Here is a 13,050-nt window from a genome sequence, read left to right on the forward strand (position 1 = left end):
AGTATGAACATCCTTTGATGTTTTAAGCTTCTGTAACATAAACTGCTTCTTTAATAATAAAAACATGAAAATGAATTTCTAATTATTAATTGGGGAAACTTCTTTTTATGGGATGAAAATGTCTATCGGGCAGTGACAAGAATAACAAGCTAATGCATGTAAGCTAGAGTCATCATAATTTTTAATTTGCTCTTTAGAAACTGCAAATTTGACTGTTTAGCTGCATGCTAAATTAACATGTGACCTAACATAGATTCAAAATTCTCTTCTCATTAGACATGTGTTTTTATAACTTTCATAGTATAAAATTATGCAGTTTTGCAAGATACTTTTTTAAAAATAGTTTCTGGGATCATATAAATGCCCGAATCTCCAAAAGGGCATAAAATATGAATTTATCAAATGCTTATATACTAATACTCTAAACAGTCTGATGTATGAAAATCATTTTACTTTCTTTAATTTGGTGTTGACCAATTAACTTTGATTTTTTTCAGTAAATCTATTTTGAGCACAGGTTGGAGCCATTGCCGTAGGTCTGTTGTACCATAAATACAACTGAAATACACAAGAGAATAGAATCTGAGAGTATCATATAGTTTCCTGCCTCCATTCCTGACTGCCTGCCATGTAAACAGTTCATTCCAAAAGCCATTAAGTATGGCTGGGCGAGGTAAGAATTCACAGAAAGGCAGGAATGTAGAATTAGAGTGAAACAGCAATAAACATTTGTGTCAGGGAGTCAGGGGATGGGCAGAGCAGCAAATGAAAATCACTTACTACAGCAGTGAGGGGTGATGCTAACACCAAATACATCAAGGGAAAAGAAACAGGGTTCTCACTGTTGGAGAAGAAGAAACAATTAGAATGAACCCTGTGGTGTTGCTTTGGCATTGGAGGTTTAGAGGTGAACTCATGGTAATGCATGTGGCGGGGGGTGGGGGAGGTCTAGATTTGATCCTTTTGCTATAAAAAGACTTTATTAGGACAACTGGAGACATCTGACGGGTCGGTGCATCCATTAGCAATGGTGTATCACTATTAATTTCCTAATTTTGAAGGTTGTATTGTGCTTGTGTAGAAAATCACCCATGTGGCAAAGACTGATTGAAGAATCTCACGGTGATGGGGTATCATCTCAGCAATGCACACTCTAAAAGTTGAGGAAACATTAATTTGGACTACAACTGCAACTTCTCTCTAAGATTAAATGTATTCCAAATTAAAGGTGATGAACAACACAAAAGAAATGGACTGTATTTTACATGGGCCTTCCTCCAAAAGAGGATTTGAAGATGTTTACCATTAAAAAAAGGCTTCCCAGGTGGTGCTAGCAGTAAAGAACCCACCTGCCAATGCAGGAGACAAGAGACACGGGTTTCATTCCTGGGTTGGGAAGATCTTCCTGGAGGAGGGCATGGCAACCCACTCCAATATTCTTGCCTGGGGAATCCCCATGAACAGAGGAGCCTGGCGGGCTACAGTCCAAGGGGTTGCAAAGAGTCAGACACAACTAAAGTGACTTAGCACACATACACACACCAAAAAAGAACAAAATTACAAAGAAAAGACATACTACTAGTGGTAAGAGAAGACAGGAGAGAGAATAACACATAGAAGGGACAACACGAGAACTGTTCTCAAATGTCAACACTTCACCTTTGGCTGAGTCACTGTCTCAAGCAGAGTAAGTCCCCTCGCATATTATGTACTGACATCCATAACCTCTACAGTTATGAGCCTTTGCAAAGCAATGAGATTTTCCTTTCCAAAATAAATTTTACTAAGTAACCTCTGGACCTTTTGATTTTTTGATTAATATTTTTTGATGGAGAGTGCATTCTCTTTTGCAGTCACCACCAAAGTCAATCCCCATTATTCTCTTTAGTTTTTACTTTAATATTAACAGCACTTCAGCCCCGGTTATTCACCAAATGGCTCTCAATTAATTTTACTGTGATTTGCATTTCTATGTGATATATTGTTCTTATATTTGTAACATGCTGATATTCCGATTTTAAAAACTGTATAAGATTTCACCCACACTTCTCTTTGTCCAACTCCTGTCCTCTTTGTCCAGCTCCTCAATTTAATTTGGAAAGTATGATAACCTAAAGAGCTCTTCCACCTTGGAAAAACAGTCACTATTATTAATAGGCAACAGAATCATTAGGCAATGGAATCATAGATCATATATAAATGAAGTTCTCTAGAGATATTATCAAAGTTTAGTATAGCATACTGGTTAAAACCTTGGAAAGAAGAACCAGATATCTGGATTCAATCCCAGCTCCACCACTTAATATCTCAGTTTGGATTATCTATTATTTTCCCCACTTTTCTGATTAAAAATAATGAATATAAAAGTTAACTTCAATACTAATGTTAAAAGACTATTGTGAATATTGCATGCTTTTAACAGCATTGGGAATATAGCAACTTTTTAATACACATTGATCACCATTAGAGAAGCCTTGAATCTCAAACAAAACTAAGAAAACCTCCAGTGCCATGTTTTATACAACTTTGCACTCAACAATGCAGTCATTCATTCCAGCTCAAGTCCTACTTGGCTTTCTCATCCATCCCTTTATCTCCTTTTTTTTACTAATATACCCTTTAGAATAAAATAGGGTTCATTCCAATGTGTGCAATTGTGAAACATACAGTTAAGGCTTCTTGAGCAACTTTTCATTGACTAAGGCATTCACAGGGCTTCCCTCATAATTCAGTTGGTAAAGAATCTGCCTGCAATGCAGAAGACCCCGGTTCAATCCCCGGGGAAGATCCACTGGAGAAGGGATAGGTTACCCACTCCAGTATTTTTGGACTTCCCTTGTGGCTCAGCTGGTAAAGAATCTGCCTGCAATGCAGGAGACCTGGGTTCAATCCCTGGGTTGGGAAGATCCCCTGGAGAAGGAAACAGCTACCCACTGCAGTATTCTGGTCTGGAGAATTCCATGTACTGTATAGTCCATGGGGTCGCAGAGTCAGACATGACTGAGCGACTTTCACTTCACTTTCAAGGCATTCATATCATATACACAATTTACTGAATCATACTAGTATAAGCAGCTTAAAGATGGATGTTTGTAAAGAAACAAATATCAACTGAGCACCAACTCTATGGCTATGCCAAGTAATTCGAATGTACTCATTGAATTTTTCCAAACATATTTTCTTAGGTAAGGATTCTTATGCACACTACAAGGATAGAGGTGAGGTTTAGATGGGTTATATCACTAACACAGGTAGAAAGCAGATTTGGAGACAAATTATTTGAGATTCTATTTCCAAGCTAAATACAGATTTCGTTTTACCTGAACCTAGGGGTGGACACAAGAGATGAGGGGTTGATTCCTGGGTTAGGAGGATCCCTTGGAGTAGGAAATAGCAACTCACTCCAATATTCTTGCTTGAAAAATTCCATGGACAGAGGATTCTGGTGGGCTATAGTCCACAGGGTAGCAAAGAGTCAGACGCAACTCAGCACAGGTATGAAAACACAATCAGGGTTTACAATCCCTCACTCCAATATCCAATAGCATAAAAATATTTAAAGTGTCTGGAACTTATTAAGTGTGGGCAAATTTTCATTGAAAAACCAACTTTAACCTTGCTAGCTTGGGATCCACAGTAAAAAGCAGATAAGCTCACACATCGCTCTTTACCCAGTATTGCTATAAAAGTGAATTCTCATCCAGTTCTGAAATAAACAGTAGAATATAAAGAAGCTCTGCCTCCAGTTTCCAAATAAGATATTTCTAAAATAATTTAGCTGCCATTTGGGCAAATATATATGTGTGTTTTGTCTTGACAGCCTGTCAACTGGCAGACAGTTCTGGAATATCACATTCATTTCAATATAATATTGGTAAATTTCTCAATTATAATTTTATTTTTCTCTCTCTGCACCAGTGAAATCCCCCAGTCCTTGCTGGCACTCTTCAGGGTGTTCAGGTGCAGGTGTTGGCATTTCTGCAGTAGCAAAGGAAGAAAAATGAAAGAAGGAAGGCAGGGAGGGAAGAGGCAGGCTGGAAGAGAACAGTGGTAATAGGGAGAGAGCAGAGATAGGAGCTGACCTTCATCCTGATATTCACCTTCATGAGAAATGAAGGGAATAATTCACACTTGACAATAAAATAGTGCAGCTGCCTCTTCCTCCTTTAACCAGAGAGGCTGGAGTCAAACAGAAACCAGACGCCCGGTGCATAAAATCGATACAGAGGAAAAGTCCAAAGGTGATACAGGAACGAGATTAATAAAAATAATTTTATAAACCACAACTACCAATTATTGAACACTTATTTACTTTATGGCATGCTTTTACCTTGTATTTTATCATGCGATTCTCAAAAAATGAAAGCAAGATAGAAGTTGTTATCTTCTCATTGTGGCTAAGGGAAATCAGCAACAGTTTCACCTCCTTGAATTTCAAAGTCAAGCAGATAATAAGGGATAGAACCAGGATTCAAAATTTCATCCATTTGGTTTCAAAACCCCCCTCTTTCGACTGCAGCATATTCCATGTGGTTTTCAGCAGAGATGTAACAAGCTAAGCATTTTTAAAATAACTATGTAAGTTAGTGTAGATTATTTCTTTTATAAAGAAATACTATACTATATTGTATACATAGTATAGTATTGAGCAGTACAAATATAGTATAAATACTATACTATATTTATAAAGAAATGCTGTACTATATTGCTATACTCTTATAAAGGAAAATCTTTCAGATAGAGGAACAACGTATAGGTTCACATACACATTGCATTATATAGCTAATAATATCTTTAAATTCCTTTCCTTAGCTGAAATTGACCATGATGTTTGTATTTTATTTTTTCCCCTGAGCATATTTATCAGGGACATGACTCATATATACAAGAATGGAAGCCTCTGACACATCTACAATAAATAGATATAGACTTGGCCATTAAAGATGTAGAAATTATAATAATGAGGAAAAAAATAGCAGCTTTCTAAGGAAATGGCAACCCACTCCAGTGTTCTTGCCTGAAGAATCCCAGGGACAGGGGAGCCTGGTGGGCTGCCGCCTATGGGATCGCACAGAGTCGGACACGACTGAAGCGACTTAGCAGCAGCAGCAGCAGCAGCAGTTGATCATTTATTTGTAATTAAGTATTCTGTATGTGGGGCTTCCAGGTGGCTCAGCAGTAAAGAATTAATCTGCCAATCCAGGAGACGTGGGTTCTCTCCCTGGATCAGGAAGATCCCCTGGAGAAGGAAATGGCAACCCACTCCAGTATTCTTGCCTAGGAAATGTCACGGGCAGAGGAGCCTAGCAGGCTACAGTCCATGGGGTCATAAAGAATTGAACATGACTTAGCAATTAAACAACAACAATTCTCTATGTATCATAAGTGGTAATAGTCCTTTAAAACCACCTTACACTAACAGAGAAAGACTCATAAACTTACAGATCAAATTTATGGTTGCTAGGGGGATGGAATAGTTTGGAAGTTTGGTGGGCAGGGACACACTGCTATATTTAAGATGGATAACCAAGAAGAAACTACTGTGCAGCACATGGAACTCTGCTCAATGTTATGTGGCAGCCTGGAGGGGAGGGGAACTTGGGGGAGAATGGATACACATGCATGCATGGCTGAGTCCCCTTCACTGTTCCACTTGAAACTATCACAACATTGTCAATCATCTATACCTTGATATACAATAAAAAGTTTTCTTTTTAAAGATGGATTAGGCAAGTTCTCTGCCCTAAATAACTTGATGAAATAAGAAGCAAATAAAAAGAAAGAAAAAAATATATAGTATTTCTCAGCTCCCGTTTACCTGTCAGAATTTAAAAGAAGCATGAACATGAAGGTGTTTTTGATTGTTCGTGGGTTCCTTTCTGTTGCAGTAGTGATGGAAGAGAAATAACTTCCTGCTAGAAATCCCTAGAAGTTTCCCACAAACTTTTCCTAGAAAAAGTGTCGTTTCAGCCTACCATAGTGGAGTGATTTGATTTTGACAAGAAGGGAAAAAAATACATAAAAGTAGGATTCTTCACACAAGAAACAGACAAAATAGGGTCTAGGTAGAAGAAATACACTGGTAAGACGTGAACACCTGAAGTCAATTCTGATTTGCTGCTGCAATAGGTACATCTACCAAAGTTATAGTGTAGGTTAAAAAACAAGAGATCAAATGAAGCCAAACTATTTACCTAATTTGGGTTTTTGATTTGTATCTCTATTTGTGTGTGTGTGTTTTATCACATTATGTTCACCTACTTCTAATTCATGTGATTTTGCTGCATAGATTATATCTTTATAGGTTGCCTTAAATGCAGTCTGAAACAAACTAGGGTATCCATTCCATCCACTGTATGCTTAGGAATGACTTTGGTGATCTTGGGCCCTGGATCTTGGATTCTGTCTACTACTTTTGTCAGACAAGTAAGAACTCTAAAATTTCCTTGTATCCTGGTATAAAGTCCTGGGTCAGGAATTCCTGTATCAAGGCCAGAGTTTGGGGATGAAGTGAAGTGAAAAGTCACTCAGTCGTGTCAAACTCTTTGCAACCCATGGACTGTGGCCTGCCAGGCTTCTCCGCCCGTGGAGTTCTCCAGGCCAGAATGCTGGAGTGGGTAACTTCCCTTTTCCAGGGAATCTTGCCAACCCAGGGATCAAACCCAGGTCTCCCGCATTGCAGGCGGATTCTCTACCATCTGAGCCACCAGGGAAGCCAGAGAATACTGGACTGGGTAGTCTATCCCTTCTCCAAAAGATCTTTCCAACCCAGGAATCAAACTGTTGTCTCCTGCATTCCAGGCAGATTCTTTACCAGCTGAACTACCAGATAACACTGATTTGGGGATAAATAAGCAAACACAAAAAAAGGGAAGGAAAAGGTAGAAAGCCGTGTTTGGAATAAATGTTGTTCTGTAGAGTATAATGAATATTTCAATGGCTCACAAAAAGTGGGAGTGCGTCATTGGCGACAGCAAGGATTCTTTTAAAAGTTCAGTTCAAGTAAGATAAGCACAACACACAAGCCTCTAGTAGCTGACTTCCTAATCCACTCTAGACTCCACCCACCAGCTCAATGCAATAGCTGGCTGACTACAGACCTAGATGGTTTTCTATTTCTCTATGTGCTATATCTGCATGTGAATACACACAAACAAATAATTAAACATCAAGCAAATATCAATAGGATTAGTCTGGCATGTTGGAACAAATCTTGATAAATCCGCCTCAGTAACAATACTCGAACTGCAGGTCTATGAGAGGAATACAAATTCAGCCTATTGAAGTACTGTCGTGCAAGGAGAGAGATTTTAATAAAACTGCTTCGTCAGTTCCTATTACTCAGGGACTAAAGCTATTGAGCTGTGGAACTGAGGCCAAAAATGGGGATTTGGAAATGCAAATTAGAGATAAGATGGTAATAAATGTCTCTTATTCAGTCACACACTATCCCTAATGCCAAAAGCTATTTTAAAGATGATTCTTAATAGTTCTGTGAAAATGGAAGCATACATACCCAAAATGGACATCTCTGGCACGGTGGCATGATAGGGTCCGTTGAGAAACTCTGGGGCATTGTCGTTGATGTCTTGGACTTTAATAATAAATTCAGAAGGAGGCTCAAGAGGCTTATTTGTCTCCCAGTCCACTGCCTGAGCTGTTAGGGTGTACTCAGCTTTTTCCTCTCGGTCAAGTCTTTTTATAGCATGGATGTCTCCTGTTACGTCATTTATTTGAAAGATAGTCCCAGCTCCATCGCCTGACAGGATGTATTTGATTTTTTTGCTCCCAGGATCCAGGTCTGTGTGTAGCTAAAATGAAAGGGGACATTGGTTAGTGATGTGGCAATTTGCAAAGTATGTTTTGGCTACCTCATGTTCCAATATAAAGTTGTTTCTTTCTACATTGATTATAACTTCATCAATTTCTGCCAACAGCAGCTGCACAGAGAGTCTGTGCAACCCTCTGTATATCAAGTATAATGAGAGTCAACAAATACGTTTGAATGCCTTTAAAAAATACTCTGGCCTGTTCAGTATAAATTGATACACATTTACAATGATAAAAATATTGAGCAGAAAACACTAAAATATGTGTTCCTTCAATTTATTCATATATTTACTTGCTTAGTATGAACTGATGTGCAATGAGAGTGATAAAAAGATTGATAATAATACATAAAAATGTATGCATTCTTTTCAATTTGTTAATACATTTAAAGTTATTATTATTATTTATTTTTATGGGCTACTATCTGTGTGCCAAAAACTGTGTGAATCACTTCTCATGTACTAATTCTTTTCATTTTTTCCAAAAGTCATTGAATTAGAATATTTCATATGAAACATAGGAAAAGGGAAGGTATATTGTAACATCTGCACAGATTCTTTTTGATGGAAACGAGTGCAGCGGGCCTAAAGTTCAACTCAGCTCTGGCTCCTGTATTCGTAACGTGCCATAATTCTAACAATCGGATGGATGTTAAGACCTTCTGTTTGTGTAAGTTTTTTTTTTTCCACTTTGATTTGTATAATTCTTCTAGTCCAGGAAGATTATTCCCATTTTACAAAGATGACTGAGAACAGATTATGAGAGCACACTTTGCAGAAATGAGACTTCTTTGAGAAATAAAAATTTTGCAGCAGGAATTCAGATCCATCTTCAATCATGGCAACAAATATTTATTGAACACCTACTCTGCCTAAAACATTTTGGTGTGTACTGGGGAAAATAGAATCCCAAAATTTCATAGTTTATTCTCAGGAGGGAAACAAAAGTGTTCTGATATATGGTGCTTTTTCTTTATACTATATATAAAGACTCCTATTAAAAAATAAAGCAAGAAAATATATTTTTAATTCGCATTTTTAAAAGCAAAACTCATTGGATTATAGTTGTAAAATATTGCCTAAATGCACATATTTTCATATAAACACAATTATTTAAATGCCAATATAATTAGTTCTTGGACTTCCCTGGTGGCTCAGATGGTAAAGAATCCGCCTGCAATGCAGGAGACCTGGATTCTATCCCTGGGTTGGGAAGACCCCTGGAGGAGGGCATAGCAACCCACTCCAGTATTCTTGCCTGGAGAATCCCCATGGACTGAGGAGCCTGGTGAGCTACAGTCCATGGGGTCACAAAGAGTTGGACACGACTGAGCAACTAAGCACACGTGCATAGTTAGTTCTTGCATCATGAGATTTTTAAATACCTGTTCCTTAAAATATATATATGTATAAATTGAAGAAAAAAGTCTTGTGCAAAGAAACTCCTAGAAACTGAAAAGGCATTGCATTCTCTTGGGATCACTTTTTATTCAGAACAGATTTTATCACTTTCTTTGCCAATTTAAATTTTATTTAGCTCCTCAATAAATGAAAAGAAAAGATTATACAAAAGACATAAAACAGCAATGACGCATCCAAATGCATCTAGATCGCCTATTTTACTTCTGAATATTTTAAAAAGTTAAAGCATAAGATTACATCAAATATTTATTGAACCTCAAATTGTATCCATTTCATTTATTGTACTAAACTTATTAACAAGAGGAAATGTTGAAATGCCGCTTTATCTTAATGAATGTGGGAATAAATTCATTAATGTGGTATTAATCCAAATTTATGATCATTTTAATTTATGTGCATTTTAATATTCTATTAGCATTTTTATTAAAAAAGAAAAATTTGAATAAAGTATGGTTCATGGATGTTCCCATTCATATACATGCATTCCTGAGACTCAGAATGTATTGACATGCGTCGCTCTTGACCATCACAGTTTTGCTATCAAAAATTAAGTCATTCAAAATACTGTTATTATTTATGTTAGAACTTACTTGTGCCATATTTTCCATACATTTATCAATAGCCTCTGATTAGTAAATCATATCATATTCTTAGATTTTGATGGTCCTTTCTTTTGTATTTAGAAATAACTGAGGGAGAAGGGAACAACATAGGTTTTGAAAAAACAATAAGCTAAGTAAGATACATCTCGCTAATTACGTGAACTGAAGAAATTAACACATTTATTTGAGCTTCAGTTACTTTGCCTCTAATACGGAGAAAAGACACCTATTTTGCAGAATTGGTTTTATAATCTGAGATGATCTATTTGAAAAACAGAAAAATTAAATATTAACTGTACAATAACTGAAGCTGTTTCTACTTCATAACACCCTCAACTATATACAACTAACTGAAAACATTATAATAAAGCCTATCTACAAGCTGAGTGAAAAGTTCCTAAAATTCCATCCTGAAAAAATGGAGAAAAAAGCTCTTACCAAACACTGTGTACTTTCTCTTTCTTCTGGAGAATTATTTTTAGCAAATCTCTGCAAAATCCAGAGCCCTCATGATCTTAAAAGGCAGAGTATTGTGTTTCTATATTCATTCCTTTCATCCGGTTATTAATATTCACACACACACACACCCACACCCACACACACACTTGCACATGGCTCATTGAAGTAACCAACTTAACATTACAAATAAAGACCTGTGGGTGTGTAAGAATAGCAATTTACAGGGGGCAAATGTTCATAAGACTCCACATCTGGTCCTGAGAAATCAGAATACATGCTAATAAGCTGCTGCTCTCTTGGTTGGTCTCCATGTATCTGTTTAAACCTGCTCACTTCAGTGTATCAAGACTGTTCTGCCAACCCACCCCAGGACCTTCTCCGTGAGATCATGATGCCGAAGACATCCCAAACTTTCACACATCGTGCATCATCTGCAAGTGTGAGGACCATCTCTCCTAAGGGCTGCTTCTGCTAATTATACCAGGATAAGGGCCACATGCAAATCGGCTGCAGTGGTAAGATGTTGGCCTGGCTGTGGTACAAAGACCTCATCCATTCACTGGTTAATTATGCACCAAACATGATTATAAGCAACACAGACATGGTCTCTGCCCTCAAAGCCCCACAGCTTTGTGGGAGATAACACACACGGAAAATATTTGTTATTGTTACTGTTACTGTTACTGTCACACTACTGACTACTTATTATCTGGTAAACATCTTGCATCTACTTATGTCATCTATTCTCACAGCCAACCAGAGACCATTCCTGCATTTCAACAACGAAATGATTGAAATTCAGAGATTTTTAGGGAACTTTTCCATAGAATTTACTATCAGCAGGTGGCAATCTTAACAGCATAAGGTTTAAAGTAAATTTCCTGGATTCAAATACATGCCCCAAGGCTCTGATACAGAAAGAAAGCTGGGGTGGTGGGGGGAAGTGGCGATGGAGTGCATAGGTTAAATTTATTTAACTCACAAAATGGAGTGCGGGGAACAGCAAAGGCCACTACAAAAAAGTAATGATTTGGGTTTCCCTGGTGTCTCAGTGATAAAGAATCCACCTGCCAGTGCAGGAGTCACGTGTTCACACGCTGCTGAGCAGCCAAGCCCACACGCCACAACTACTGAGCCTGTACTCTAAAGCCTGGAGCCACGACAGCTGAGCCCAGGCGTCTCAACTACCGAAGCCCGCACACCCTAGAGCCTGGGCTCCACACAAGAAGCCCCCACGCTGAGAAGCCTGAGGGCCACAACTACAGAAAAGTCCATGCAGCAACGAAGACTCAGCACAGCCAAAAATAAATAAATAAAGTTATTGTTTTAGCTCAGTTGGTAAAGCCCTGAGCCCTGATAGCTCAGTTGGTAAAGAATCTGCCTCCAATGCAGGAGACCCCGGTTCGATTCCTGGGTCAGGAAGATCCCCTGGAGAAGGGAAAGGCTACCCACTCCAGTATTCTGGCCTGGAGAATATTAGTTTCAAAAAATAATGGTTAAAATTTCAGATCGCAAAGCGGGAGGGGATACTCTCCAAGCACAGGTAAACGTATGGGTAAAGATCCGCAGATAAGTCACAGCATACTAAGTGAGAAAAGCTAAAGATGATTTACAGAGTCTGTGTACTGACTTTAGGAAAAAGAGAGGTAACAAGAAATAAGGATAGAAAGCCAGGAAGGGGTCAGATTATGTAGAATTTTGAGAGCAAACTACAGAGTTCAGATCTGACTATAAAGGCAACAACAATCCATATTCACACAGTTTCAGTAAGAAGCCTGGCATCATAATAGTTTTGTTTTGGTAAATCACAGAGGTAGGTAGGCACCCATTAGCAAAAGGCTTAAAAGCAAAGGGAAAGAGGAAGTCAGAGGAAAACTTAGACATCAATTCACAAAGCTACCTCAATTTGGGATTCCAAGCTCAGCCCAGCACCCACGGGCTGTGTCACCTACAACCAGATGAAGCCCTGTGGTCACTCCCTGCAGCCGTGGCGAGGAGCACCGAGTGTCGGGTATACAGTGAGCAATCGTGGTCATTCACTGGTCATTCATGTTGCGTCTTCGATTGCAGGGATCATAGCAGGACTACAACATAATTGAGCTGAATTGTGAGCATCAGTGTAATTACACCCTCACTATCTTTCATATATTTGCATAATATCCGCTAATTACAAGTTTAAAACTTTAAAAGCCATGGGAGGAAACATTTGCATTTCCACTTTCCTTTGCATTCCCCCTGCCTAGTAAGGTGTCTGTCATGCTCTTGGGGCTCAGAAAGTATTTGTGGAGTAAGGGGAATGTAAAGGAAGGGAAGGAAAGAACACTGTCTCATTTTATTTTCAAAATAGTAATTTAAAGAAGAGTGAAGAAATTTAGCAGTGTGAGGTCTAGTGAGCTGAAACCTTATCTACTCTAAACATAAAACCCTTGAGTTCCCTCAATTCTGCATTCAATTTTAGCAGAACTCCTGAGACACAGCAGAGGGAGCATCAAGGGAAGGACGAGTGGATGGACGACAATGGATGAATAACGACAACAGAGGAAAGTGCCTGATACTCACATTGCGCTGTCCTCAGAATAAGAGCCCCTCCCAGCCTATTCTTCAGTGTCACCCGTCTCTCTTTTTTAAATTAGATACTTAACTTTTTCTTTAAAATAAAATACTGCATTCATTTCTTGAATTTAAGTGTGCAGTGAGACTAGTCAAAACTAATATAAGCACTGGCTAATCCCCGTTTA

General features: G+C 38.3%; 1 protein-coding gene across 1 annotated transcript in view; it reads right to left on the bottom strand.

Annotated features, from left to right (window-relative positions):
• CDH8 (cadherin 8) overlaps positions 1–13,050 on the bottom strand; it is a 375,808-nt gene that overhangs the window by 244,159 nt on the left and 118,599 nt on the right. Inside the window, exon 2 of the mRNA XM_068991808.1 lies at positions 7,517–7,811. Coding sequence (XP_068847909.1) covers positions 7,517–7,811 — 295 coding nt within the window. The remainder of the gene's footprint in view (positions 1–7,516; positions 7,812–13,050) is intronic.

Source organism: Capricornis sumatraensis, chromosome 20 (genome assembly GCF_032405125.1).
Source record: "Capricornis sumatraensis isolate serow.1 chromosome 20, serow.2, whole genome shotgun sequence".
In the NCBI taxonomy this organism is placed as follows: Eukaryota; Metazoa; Chordata; class Mammalia; order Artiodactyla; family Bovidae; genus Capricornis; species Capricornis sumatraensis.